The sequence below is a fragment of the Tachysurus fulvidraco genome, chromosome 11 (genome assembly GCF_022655615.1).
Source record: "Tachysurus fulvidraco isolate hzauxx_2018 chromosome 11, HZAU_PFXX_2.0, whole genome shotgun sequence".
In the NCBI taxonomy this organism is placed as follows: domain Eukaryota; kingdom Metazoa; phylum Chordata; class Actinopteri; order Siluriformes; family Bagridae; genus Tachysurus; species Tachysurus fulvidraco.
The window spans coordinates 9,871,462-9,885,380 of record NC_062528.1 but is presented as its reverse complement, the minus strand read 5'-3'; the positions used below and the strand labels follow the sequence as shown (position 1 = coordinate 9,885,380).

The 13,919-nt window shown below is 37.6% G+C and overlaps 1 protein-coding gene across 2 annotated transcripts; it reads right to left on the bottom strand.

The window, feature by feature from the left end:
• Positions 1–13,590, bottom strand: pak4 (p21 protein (Cdc42/Rac)-activated kinase 4). 2 transcript variants are annotated; one of them, XM_027148044.2, is made up of 10 exons: positions 13,410–13,590; positions 7,123–7,344; positions 6,563–6,771; positions 6,054–6,450; positions 5,535–5,936; positions 5,202–5,335; positions 4,757–4,883; positions 3,538–3,663; positions 3,257–3,391; positions 1–3,148 (listed from the first exon to the last, which is right to left on the bottom strand). In XM_027148044.2, exons 2-10 carry the CDS (start codon positions 7,321–7,323, stop codon positions 2,993–2,995), a joined length of 1,887 nt encoding a protein of 628 aa, XP_027003845.2. In that variant the 5' UTR covers positions 7,324–7,344; positions 13,410–13,590; the 3' UTR covers positions 1–2,992. The 2 variants fall into 2 exon arrangements, with proteins under 2 accessions (XP_027003845.2, XP_047676798.1); XM_047820842.1 differs by lacking the exon at positions 13,410–13,590 and adding an exon at positions 12,226–12,353.
• Between the last annotated feature and the right edge of the window lie 329 nt (positions 13,591–13,919).

Genomic DNA, 13,919 nt, shown 5'->3' with positions numbered 1-13,919 from the left:
AATATTTGAGAAAAGTGTATTAAAAAAACAAAAAAAAAAAACAAAAAAGAAGCAAAATACAATTTAACAAATAAAAGTACAAAGGGAACTGAAATCAGGTGTCTATCAAACCTTAGTAACCTTTCTGTATGAACACAGTTAACACGAGAGGACTGAACTCACTGATACACAAACACAAGCAGGCCAGTCAGTAGTAGTCACAGTCCAGACAGGATACAGAGCTTGTGTTTGAGGGGGGGAAAAGCAATGTTTAAATCATGTTTACATGTTATTGATCGTGTATTCAATCATTCCAAAATATTACAGAAAACAAACTGATTGTTTAAAGTACAACCTACAAGCTGAGAAAATATTAGAACTACATATATTGCTTTAAAACACACTCAAACATAGATGATGGTTTTAGAATGTAGTGATACAGCCGCTGTACGAACAAGAGTGGCTCATTAACGGGACTGCCAAAAAATTTAAAAGACAAGGAAAAAAAAATATCTGAAAGAAAAAAAAAATCATAATGAACAATGGTATCAGTACCATATTCGATTCAATACATATCCAATTTAAATAAACACACTGATATCAGAAAATCCAGCGCCGATATGAGACATTCCACACAGTTAGTGAAAGTATACTGTGAACATGAGGCATTTCTACTGTTATTTCATTTATAACATTAGCAAACAGAGTACTGAAATAATGGCATTAGTGTAAAAACTCATTAGTGCATCTTCAAGTTGTAAAAATGTACCTCATTAGTGAACACCAGCAAATTTTACAAACTGAGAATGAGCATGCAAATGGGAGACAGACGAAGGTACGTTTCCCAACACAAATATATATTATCTGTACATTTAGCCATGTTGCTCACAGTACAGTATCATCCATTTAACAGCAAAGTAAGGCTCGTGTTTTTTAGGACGTGCCCTGACATCGTCAGTGTGAACATTTTACAGGTATGTTAAATAAAGATCTTTATGCTAGAGACTTTTTTAATCAAAACTCGGTCCTTATGCAGAGCAGACCGATATCTTTACATGCCACAGAGTAGTGTGAAAGATTTAAATGCAGGCCATTTATAGAGGAATGGTAATTAATCCTGAATTTACCCATCTACACCTGTTTCTGTGCCCTTAATATAATCAATTCCCACTTTTTTTTAAAAAGTCTTGTGACTTTACGTATGCTATTTGGTCACTGAAGAAGCATCCGTATATAGACTGAAGTAGATCTACATTAAAATTTAATGAATTTGTCTGTTACTCAATTGTTTGATTGTCTTTTAGTTCCACCTCCAAAAAACTGGAGCAGTCAACTGAGAGAAATAAAAAGCCACCGTTAAGTATTATTAGTTAAAAAAACAAACAAAAAAAACCCCCACACTTTTCTAGATCTATTTATGGGTTGATTTTTTTTCCCCACGCATTTTTTTAACTACAATTAGAACGAGAGATGTTAAGGCATCAGGTAAGATTTGAGATACATACATATGTATATATATATATATCTCTTACAAATTATTTACATTAAAATGCTACTTCTTCCAGCCTTCCTACTTTCTACAGATGATGTTTGAAATAATATTTCATTAAACCTCTGACACCGTGAACTAACTAAAAGCCAAAAATGACATACACAACCTTCAGAATAGATCAATTTGAATTTAAAAGGTCTACCCGGTCCTTAACTTGAAGGCTTAACTTGAAGGTGTAATGGAAAAAGAATCCGCTTTGTGAAGCAAAGTAGCTTTCCCTCAGTTCTCACTCTTAGTGTTGCATCTTTGGTTGCTGTTTCAGTGCAAGCTAATGTGCTTCCAGCTCCAGAACCTCAGGAACAGAGGATAAAGGCACAGTTACTTAGAGCCCTGCGACAAAATAGGACATACGGGACTAGCATATATAAGCATGTAGCTACATTACCATACGTATGACTTGTTAGTGTTTAAATGCACCAGGACACAGGAACAGCTGGTGAACAGTATAATTTAGGGAAGTATCAAGTATAACAAACTTATCCCTAGTAAGGTGGGACTGAAGCAGAAGTAGAGTGCTATAGAATTTGATTCAATTCATCTTCTAATTACCAAAGCCTTCAATGAGCACCAACTGCTCTGCTTTAATCTGACACCCGGGCTTAAGATATACGTTCACATAGTTGAGGATGTTTCACTTGCACAGTTCACATCTTAATGCATGCTGAGATGCTGAGCTACATGGTAGATCCCTTTATATATCTGCCAATATTTCATTCTGTTTGAAAGAGAAAACACTTTTTTTCTAAGTTGGATTAAAAAAATGAACAGGAGTGTAGCTTCAAACCTAGAACAGTGATTAAAAAAAAATCTATTAAAATTACATGGGACTATGTTTCATTAAACACCCAAAAACTTGGAAAAAGGTCTGAATTAAGAGTACACTTCCAGTGTTTACCTAGTCTAGTGTTGTAACAGGAGCGTAGTGTTTTTTTTCCTTCTATTTTGATAAAATATAATACAGGTCTTCAGTAGTTATTTTCCTCTTTAAATTGACCAGAAGTCAGAAAGTGGTTATGGTGCAGGAGGTGAACTTTGAGTTTAGAAACAGAGCGCCGCTTCCATGATGGGAGGTGAAACGGCATCTCCAAAAACTTTCTGGTTAAACAATTTTAAGTCAGAGGTTAATTGCTTCATCCAGAATCAAAGCCAGTGAGAGATGATTTAAACTGCAAAATAATCCAAAACCCCTCCTAATAAAAAGAGGAACAGAGACATTGACTTCTCATCAGTAAAATCATGTGTTGTCTTTGCAGGGCTTATTTTGGTTTAGTCCTTTCCAAAGGCCTAAGCTCAAGCCAACAGCCGTGTTTATAGGATTTGGAGGCAAGTCTGTTTTTTTTCTTCTTCAAAACACTTGATCTAAAACTTGAAGTGCACAAAGCTGCTCCTTTCTGCAGGCCTCCTGTCTCAAAGGCTGTGCTTTGAGATAGCAGAGGGTCCTGGTGAAATGGATTCTTGCACTCATTTCATGCGGTTTTGCCTCATGAGGGGAACGATACAAGAAGGGGGACCAGATTTAGAGAGGAATGGATGCTTGAGCAGCTCCTGGGCTGTGGCCCTCTGGGCAGGGTCCCGAACAAGCATTCTGTCCAAGAAACCCTTGAGAAGTGGTGAAACCTGAAAAAGAATCAAGTGAGGAAGTACCATACATTAAAACAATTTTATGAAAACTCTCATTTCATAAGTGTCATTAATAAAGAAACTGAATATTGTTGAAGAACTTACTTTGTGAAGGTTCTTCAGTTTGGGTGGTAAGTTGTCTCGAATCATCTTCATTGCTTTGAGTGGAGGTTCATTAAAATATGGAGGCTCACCATCAACCATTTCAATGACCATAATACCAAGTGACCAAATGTCCACCTATGACCAACAATGTAATTTCAGGATTTCTTAATGCATCATCAACCATTTATCAGGAAAACATTTTTTTAAAAATAAAACTTAAAAGTAAAGCAGATATTTGCAAGTTTAATGTGCAAGGCAAGAGTGTAAAAACAGGATCTCACCTCTGGTCCATATGGCAGTCTTGAGATGAGCTCAGGTGCCATCCAATATGGCGTTCCAACTAACGACTTTCTACGTTGAACCTCTTTTGAAACTTGGGCACAGAAGCCAAAGTCAGACAGCTTTATCTAAAGAGGTTTAATGTAAAAAAAAAAAAAAAGATAAATCAATAAATAAAATACGATAACTTAAATGATGCTTACGATAAAGCAATTTGCACAGTGCTAGATAAATGACATCAACATACTGCAAATTATATTACACAAGGGGTTTGGGAACTTGTTCGACCACTTTTGTAAGAAGAGGTCATTTCCTGTTAAACTTCTGTCTTGATGCAATGCCCTTTGATATGATCCGGTAGGCAACTACAATCTGAGTCAATACCTCAGTTCCGTTTAACTTTTTTGGCTTCTTCATAAAACATGTTAGTGTATTAGCAGACAGTGAGGTGAAACAGTGTGAATGGGGCTTTGTGGTCTATTCCTTAGACCGCTCAACTCTGTTTTATTAATCACAAAAATTATGATGAAACTAATTACATTTTCTTAGAACTCTTTGCATTACATGGCTGGCTAAACATATGATACATGGCCTGAGGATTACTAGCCAACATAACATGAGGAAATGAAACAAGAAAAATGCACACACGCAAAGTCTTACCGAGAAACAACTGACGATTACTGAAAAATACTTCCTCTTCTCTGAGAGCAACCAAAAAAATGAACCCTTGCCCCCTGTGTGACAAACCAGTATACATGGCAAATTCTTCTGAAATTCTTCTGATTCTTCTGAAACTTAAGTCTTTACAGACACCGGTTATGACACTCATTTTGTGTCAGGGCAACAAGCAAATATTTTTCCCTTATACATAAAGGCTCCAAGAATATTAAGGCTGTAGGTGAGCCTAAAACAGGTTTAAGCCACAATAGAGAAGGTTTCATAAGGAACAGGCAAGAAGGAACAGGCAATTGTGGTAATGGTTTTAAGGCAACTATTTTAACCAAGAGTTTCTTTTAAGCTACAGGTTCCCAAAACTGGGCTTGACATACTCACTGTGCTGCAGGTTTTTTTAACCAAGTCAAATGATGTTGGGAAAAAAAAAACCCAAAACATTAAAATAAGTAAAACCTCAGCAACAGGGTTTGAAATGTGTGCTTTAAGCTAGAGAGTGAATGACCTAATGAACTGAAATTAGCTCTGAAATTGGAGAGAAGAACTCACTCTGCCATCATGAGTAAGTAGAATAGAGTCACTTTTAATGTCTCTGTGGATGACACCCTGAGCGTGCAACACTGACAGAGCCTTAAGGACAGACAGACACACTGTGGCAATCTGCTCTTCATTCATCCTGAAACATACATAGAGCACATATTAAAACACTGCAGTGAAAACACAAAAATAAAAGCAGTTTGGTCGAAGAGTCTAATAATTGTGCAACATGCATGACAAAAGTCAAAAATAAGAGTGAAAACCTGCCACCTTGTGGTGAATTAAATATTAAATATTCAGAGAGAGAGTAGTCAGAGCCACTACACTGACATAAAAACATTTTTAGTACAGAACGTTTTACACATTTATGATGATCTAATCACTGAAGTGATAGGTGCATGTTAATGACTTAAGGTCTAAGAAGGTAATGAGTAATAAAGAAAAGCCAAACACTTGCCTTGTATGTGTCACTATGTCGGTAAGCGCTCCGCCTTCAAGAAACTCCATGACAACCCAGAGCTCATCACCAACTAAGTAACTGTTGTACATGTCCACAACATTCTCGTGGTGATAGTCTCGCATGATCACAACCTTAAAGAATAATACAAAAAAAGAAAGCTCAGTAACTGACGAAGCACTAGATGAAAAAAGGCCTTTCAAGCAATACATTTGCAACTGAGTCTATCTATGCTGGAGGTTAAAAACCAAGATAACAGGCTGTTGAAATTCAGCTCACAACATAATGAGGGGGTTTTTATATGAAAAAGTTGATAGTTACAAGAAAATTCACCTCATTAAAGAGCAACTCTCGTCGCTGTTGTTTCCGTAGATCCATTTTTTTCACAGCCACCAGTTTGCCCGTACTCTTAACTGTTGCAATACACACAATACCGGTGGAGCCCTCGCCAATTTTGATGTAGTGATCCAGGTAGGTGCGAGGGTCACCAGGATCCACTACCATCTGCAATGCAGCACGGAACTGCTCATGAGAAACACGCTGAGGTTGCTGGGGTGGTCCAGGGGGTCGAGAGGCTGGTGGAAATTGCTGGTTGTGGGGGGGCTCTGGACCCAAAGCAGGATGAGAAGCATGATGCTGCTGGGAAGAGCCCTTACCCCCACTGTTCCCACTTCGGCTTGAACTGCTGGATGGGCCATTTGGGGGAGAATCCTGAGTTCTGGCGGTTTTCAGGTCCTACAATGGGAAACGTGATAAGAGAGAAAAGTAAGATGAAACAATATATGCATACCTGAAAAATGTGTCAGTACCCTACCACAAAATAGAGGAATTGTTTTCTTGGTCTGTACTCACCTGACTGCTAGGATTTCTTGCTGAGCCACTTTCAGTGCGGGGGTAAGTGTTAAATGGCCGGGTTTGCTGTGCTGTCTTCATCACCCCCTCTGTAACAGGCAGATTGGGAGTTCGAACATTCGGTCCAGAGAGAGGTCTCTTGTCTCGCGGGGACTGCAGACTTTCGTCCTCACCTGTATAGCTCGATTTTGGCCGTTTGTCATTGGCCACTTCCCTCCAGACCACTGGGTTGTTGTGGTCACGATCTCTGTCTCGCTCTCTGTGAGGCGGAGCAGGAGGTCCAGGGGGTCGTTCTTGCTCTTTGTGCCTGCTTGGCTCTTGGCCATGGGGCTGCATCGGTCTCCCATCTTCTCTGGGGCCTCTGGCTGGTCTATGGGAATCGGGACGTGTTTTCTCTCTGCTCACATTCAGATAAATCAAAAACAAATAAAACAAAATCAAATATATCAGCTGTAAAGTGAAAAATGGAAATTCGAAGGAAACAAAGCACGACATAAGACAACATTTACCTGTCTTTCGTCTCGCCTGCATGCTCATAGTGCCTGTGAGCATACTCTCCGTTCTCCTGCATCCCAGAGGAGCTCGAGTCACTACGAGGCTGTGTGGGAGGACTGCCCCGTCGCAGGGAGTTTGAACGGATCACTGACATGGTTTCAAACTCATCCAGAAGCCATGTCAGAGAGCCATCCACTCCGATCTTACTGCCTCGTACTATTGCCTGAAAAAAATTAAATAAATAATAAGCACAAAGGTCAACAAACCAGTCAGTATCTTACAATGATGCATGCCATCTACATCTGTGGTTAGACCTCATAATCATTAAATAATAATGTTGATGTAACTGATCAGTAAAAACAAACATTTACTATATTATCATATTCCCAAAACACACCACAAACAATTCTGGCACAATTATTATTCAGATTCATTTCCATTTAAACCCACATTTCAATTAGGATTGTGGAGAAAATATAAACAAGAAAATATACAAGGTTAAGAATATGTAGTTGTTACAGGGAAAAATATTCATATGGGATAAAACCACCAGTTTGGTCGACCAGGAGCTTACCTTGCGAGGCTCCACAGTAGTAATGACTGTGGCATCAATAAAGGGCTTGGGCCTTTTGGCTGTGTCTTCGATGAGGCTCTGCCATTGACGAGGAAGCCCCACAAACTTCTGTTCCTGCTCATCAAAGTCAGTGTGCACACGGTGCTCAAAGTTAGAGGGAGCTGAGATCTGAATGCGCTGCTTTTTCTTCTTGGTGAACATGGCTGCGGCAGAGCATCAGACCTAGGAGAGACAAGAGCATGACCTCCAGTACTCATGACTGTTTATATAAGGCAAAGATAATAAAATGTCACCAAAACAACTGATACTTCTAATACAACTAGGTTAATTATTCCAACCATTGCAATAACCATCAAGTCAGACAATTAATATTGAAAATAATTTTTAAAAAGTAGGCAAATAAAAATGTGTTGCATTTAGTAACGTGTTACTTTTTTGCCTACTGTGCATCCTATATGAACCTTATAGAAGCTTGGAACAGAGCATTTATCAGGGCAGCAAAAGACAATCGAATGATCAAATTATATACAAAATCTCACATGTGTAACTTATTTATTTATTACAAAAAAAAGAAAATATCCTCCTTAATTTACATAGTTGCAATGAAGTTTAAATTTTAGATTTAATTTGCTTCAGTGTCTATAAAGTAAGTCTATAAAACTAAACATGCAATAGGTTTGCACAGCCAAGGCTTCTAACTCAAATACAAACATGATTTTGGTTTTAATGGTTTTAATGTCAAACAAATATAATTCATTAAAGAAACTGCAATTTGTTTAAGCTGTTTCTAATAAAACAACAGCTTCTTCATTCAGTAGCATAAAAACCTCTTTCTGCTGTGCAAGTTTCACTAAAAGCACACACTTTCCCAGTATAAGAGACACTCCCTAAAGCCAAACACTCATCTCTTATAGAAGTCTGCTGAAGCCTCCCCCTCACCCAGAGAGTCAGGCCTCGAAACCTACTGTTTATTGGTTTGTGTCTGAACTGAAAAGAATTTTTCAAAAAAGGCAGCAGCATTGGAGATGTCAGGGAGCACATAAGAGCTGCCTTAAGATCTCAGTGCAAGTATTTTACCAGGGTCAGTGCCATGTTCTTAAGTTGTATATTTTCAACATTCCTGGACTAAAAACAAAAAATACCTGAAATGTTAATGCAACAGCTTTAGCATAAGGCTGTGATATTACAAACAAAAAACATTGAGTTTGATTCTAATACAGTGGCAAGGTATTGTGTGGTGTTGGGATTTTTAACCCCGGTGTACATTTACTGGCCACAATATTATGCATTGCACATGCCTTTCTTGTTATTCCATTCTTGTTCCAAGTTTGTATATGTACAGTATGAGACTACAGATCTGGCTGTACTGATCATCATTTGGCTCCAGATTACAATAACCAACACATGCATTACAGGTTATATGGGGACACTTATGACTAATCAGTAGCTTTCGGGTGACAGAAGCCTCACTCTGACACAAAATACTCGAGAAAGATGCGGCAAAGGTCAAGCATTTAGCCGACTTCTGAGCTCTTTTCCCAGCCTCAGGATGAATGCAACCTCAGACATTGCTACAAAGCGCATTTGTTTCATTCAATCTTTTCCCCTGGTCAGAGGCAGTAGTGGTAGCACATTTTGTACAACATGCAACCTCTGTTCATAAGACGCTTTGATTTAGTTAGCTTGATGCAGAAAAAGAAAAAAGAAAAGTCTTGTATTGTTTTAGGAAAATGTATTTGATTCAGAATCGAAACTGACGGAAAAAATTTAATTTATTTATCAAATTTTTTTTTAACAGTCATTGAGATTTTGGTAAAAGAAAAAAAAAATCTGTTAAAAAAAAAAAACCTAAATCAAATCACAAACCCAGTATTTTTAATTAAATTAAATCTGAACTGAATTAAATCAAAATCTAAGTGCATCATTATACGATCTTGGTGGGCTGAACAGAGAAAATGTTGCCCTGTGAAAAATTCCTGTCAAGGCAAAAGCCCACGTGACAGAAAAAAGAAACTCGAAGAAATATTTTTCGCAAAGTATCATTTCACCAGCACAGAAACACAGTAACATTATTTTTTCTTAAATTTTAAATTGGTTTTGTTTATTTTACTTTATTTGTAATGTGCAAAATTGGACAATTTCTTCTTCCTTTTTTTTTTTTTAACTTCAATCTTTAATCTCCATTTCAGACAAATCTATTTGATCAGGTTGCTACAGTAACGTGATTAATTAAAGAACATATTAATTGTCTAGTTGGACTCGAATTTTTAAGACAGGAGGCAGAGTTCGTCAGTGAGGGGGGGAACAGTTGGAGCTTCAACTTATTTCATTAACCTATGGTTTTCTGTGTTAAAGAATAAACAAGAAAAAATATTGAGCTATACATTCATTCATTCATTCATTTTCTACCGCTTTATCCGAACTTCTCGGGTCACGGGGAGCCTGTGCCTATCCCAGGCGTCATCGGGCATCAAGGCAGGATACACCCGGAGTGCCAACCCATCGCAGGGCACACACACACACTCTCATTCACTCACGCATTCACACACTACGGACAATTTTCCAGAGATGCCAATTAACCTACCATGCATGTCTTTGGACTGGGGGAGGAAACCGGAGTACCCGGAGGAAACCCCCGAGGCACGGGGAGAACATGCAAACTCCGCACACACAAGGCGGAGGCTGGAATCGAACCCCGACCCTGGAGGTGTGAGGCGAACGTGCTACCCACTAAGCCACCGTGCCCCCCTGAGCTATACATATACTACAAAAAAGTCATAACATTTTCCATCATTGTTTTGGTAACATTCTCATACACCTACAGACTCAAATGATACAACACACGGTCTAGTCTGCAAGCTCTGAACTTAAGTACACAGTAGTTCACACAGAGTGAACTCACTTAAACCACAAAATACATGACCTGAATGTTGTGTGATGTTGTTGTGACACGCCACACATTCACCACAAAATCACTACACTGCACCCTGGCCTTCGGTCAGTCGAGACCAAATGACCTTCATTCTCAGGTATGACCAGTTCCCAAACAATGAATGTTTGACCAGTCTTGATGCTTTCACTGGCTGATAAAGCCACAATGTGTGCATAAAACACATACGCTGGGTTTTACTTGTTACATCCAAGATTATTAAATTCAAGCACCTCAAATCAAAGCATTTCACAGCTCATCATCCTAAACAATAGAGCTGTTAGAAAAATGACCAAACTACACTGATAAAACCATGATATAGGAGTTAACACTAGGATATTTCCATGCAAGTGACTCTTTTATTATAATACAATTTTTAATATGTTAATTGACTTCTGCATTATTAAGTCAGAAAATATATATTTTTTTCAATCTTTAATCTCCATTTCAGACAAATGTATCTGTTCTGGTACCTAAAATGTTGGAGACTGAAGATTAAAATAAACAAACAAACAACAAACAAATAAATACTCTGTGACTACATTGGAGATGAAGGCAACATGTTCAGGACTCACGGAGGACACTTAAGTACACAGGGTTGACCTCTTTGACCTCTGTCAAAGGAGTATCAGCCTGAAAACTGCATAACATCTGAAGGAGTTGCTTTAAATGCAGTATATATATATCTAAGGAGAGCGAGCATTCTGCATGAGCGTCTGTTTCTGGACTTCTATGCCAGGAATGTGTGTGGCGCTCAGTACAGATTTCATCCATCTAAATCTTCTGACACACACTCTCACAGAGTGAAGGATGCAAGCTACTTTAAGTAAGAAAAGCTAAATTTGAAATAATAAGAACACAGAAAAAGAAAGAAAAGCCATGGATGGACTGAACACTGTTGGGGGTAAAAACAAACAAAATCTGTGCCACTTTTTTTCTTTATGCAAACTGCTTAAACTGTTAATATAGCATTAATTATTTATAACATATACGCTACGTTTCTCCTCACACTCCTTTAATCTTATGCATTTTCTCAGCCTCTGCATCATGTTGTGGTGGCTTTTGCTTAACATACTTAGACCAAAGTATTTGTTCAGTATATCTTATTAGCATAAAGCAAAGCAAAGTGTGTAATTTTTTCATTTAATTGTATAACTTTAGACAGCAGGCCTTTATCTACCAGACAAACAAATGCCATCTCTTTCTGACGTAATGGCACTGTTATAATCATGGTGTTGTACTAATGGGATGACGGCTGAAAGACCAAGAGCCCTCAAAACATTCATTACACCATCTCAGATTAGAAAGACAAACATTTTACACTGAACAGCTCTTAGCTGGACAGTACAGGATCTTAGCGGTTACTAATGTAAATGTATTTGTTTCTTTTTGGCAGAACAGCAGTGTTTAAGATCAAAGCCATGATCCTCAATCTTTCTGTAGACAGGCAGCACCTTCAAACTAAAATACCAGACAGATCTATTCCAAGAACATGATCTAACTATAGAAATATTGGGCCCGGTAGGCAAATGTGCACAAATTTAGTTTAACACTGCTTTTCAATTTCAACGACCTATTAGGCTATAGAACACAGACCGAATTAACACTTAATACATGGCTAAAAGCACCTATTTGTTATATTAACAGAATATTTCCTAGTTATGCACAAACTTGTGAAACTGAGGGGACCGGATATAACAGTAATAAATTCATTACAACAAGCAATGTTAAATTCAGGAAACAAACAGGTTGATTAATTTCTATAAAATTAGTCCTAAAAGTAGTGCTAACTATAATTCAAACAACAGGTTTATATGGACATGCTCATTTTAATATATTATTGTTTCTATAGAAACAACACTCACAATCTTAGGCTGATAAGAAAAATTATTTTTGACAAATTTGTGTTGTTTTAATAAAGAATATAGTCTAATCATTAATGTGGGGAAGTTTTCTACAAGATGTTTATGCCAAAGACTTGATTACAGATGATTTTGCATGTTGTTGTTTTTTGTGACAAAAAGATGAAAAGTTACTTTTCTCATAATATTAACGTTGAAAAAAAATGTTAAATCTGTGATATGTATTGTAAGTGAAAACATGAGGTCACAGATGTTCAACAACAAACAGTAAAACAAAAAAACAGTTTGAGATGTTCACGAATGAATAATCACCTGAGAATTGCTATGGTATAAGAGGAATAAAACACTAAAGGACAGGACACGATAAAGGGGGAGAAAATCACTTCGTTATGGTAACAGCATCACACCACTCCATCATGATTCATTCCCCTAAAAAACACAACTTATGTTTTATTTCTTGGTTGATGACGAGCACAGATTTAACACAATTAAAGCAATAGTGAAGTCTCCAATTTATAAGGCATCAAGATGATGTTTCCTGGAAAATGAACTCATCGAACAGTTTAATACTTTTGTACAGTATGTGTGTGTGTGAGTGAGAGAGATACTAAAACCAGGGAAATCAGACAATTCATCCGTCTGGATAACACAAACCAGTACTAAGTGAAACTGGCAAATAAATAAATAAATAAATAAATAAATAAATAAAAACTATCAGCAACCAAAGAACTTCACATTAAGGCCAATTCTTCCTTGTCCTATCAGAAACAAGCGAGGGGCCGAAACTAACACCCTGAGGGACACAAATTAGTGACAACATTGTAATTAACAATATGACAAATAATTGAGGTTGTTCGAATGACCGATTTCTAACTATTATTACTAACAACAAACTAACGTTACAGCTGTTTAACACCGAAAGCAAACTTACACTGATAATTTATCCAGTGAACACAAAAAAAAACTGTCCTTAATTAAAGGCGCAGAAAAGTTTGTAAATCCTGGTTATTTTCTTACATTTTACTGCCGTGTGTATAGTTAAACTATAGTTAAACGATATTCATGAAGTAACTTAGCTAGCTAACTAATGCTAACTAACACTAAGGAGCTTAGCAACCGAGATGAACACAGCTGACTAGATACAAAGAGTATTGTATATAATAATGTTACAGGTCTGACTAAGGGTAATACGGCTAACAGACAACAATTAAAGCTGTCTGCGTACTAAAGTTGTAAATAAATAAATAAATAAATAAAAATAACATACACAAAACTATTCTTTCACCAAATCTATTAACGTCCCCTCTTTCAAAAAAAAAGGGATATGCTAAGCTAACGTACTCTGCCATGCATGTAGGCTAATAGTTAGCTCGCTAGCTAACGGCTGGTTTAGCTAAATATTAGCATTGGGAATCACCGAAACTCAACTTCCAAAACTTGTTTCGTCGATACAAAAAAAGAAAAACGCAAATAAGGTCACACCACTCAGATATTACCTGGTATATAATGTTGAGTCCGTCAAGCACCGGAGTCCATAAACTCACCAGAGCGCAATTTTCAGCTATGAGACGATTACAAAGTTTAGTAAAAGTGGCTAAATGCGCTTATCTACAGTCGAGCCCCTGGGCAACAGGACCTCCCCCGCGCCATGTTGGAAACAGAAGCATCATCCGGGCACCATAAAGGACTCCACAGCGCCCCTAGCGCAACACTGAGATCATTCACTGTGTCGTGTGTGTGTGTGTGTGTGTGTGTGTGTGTGTGTGTGTGTGTGTGTGTGTGTGTGTGTGTGTGTGTGTGTGTGTGTGTGTGTGTGTGTGTGTGTGTGTGTGTGTGTGTGTGTACAATATACACAGTACATGTATTAAATATGAATACAGAATATATGACTATATCTATATATATATAAAACTCTATATAAAAGTATATATACTCCATGATTTGTCAGACTGTATATTTATAATCACACCTTTCAGTGTCACCCATATGAGGATGAGGTTCCCCTT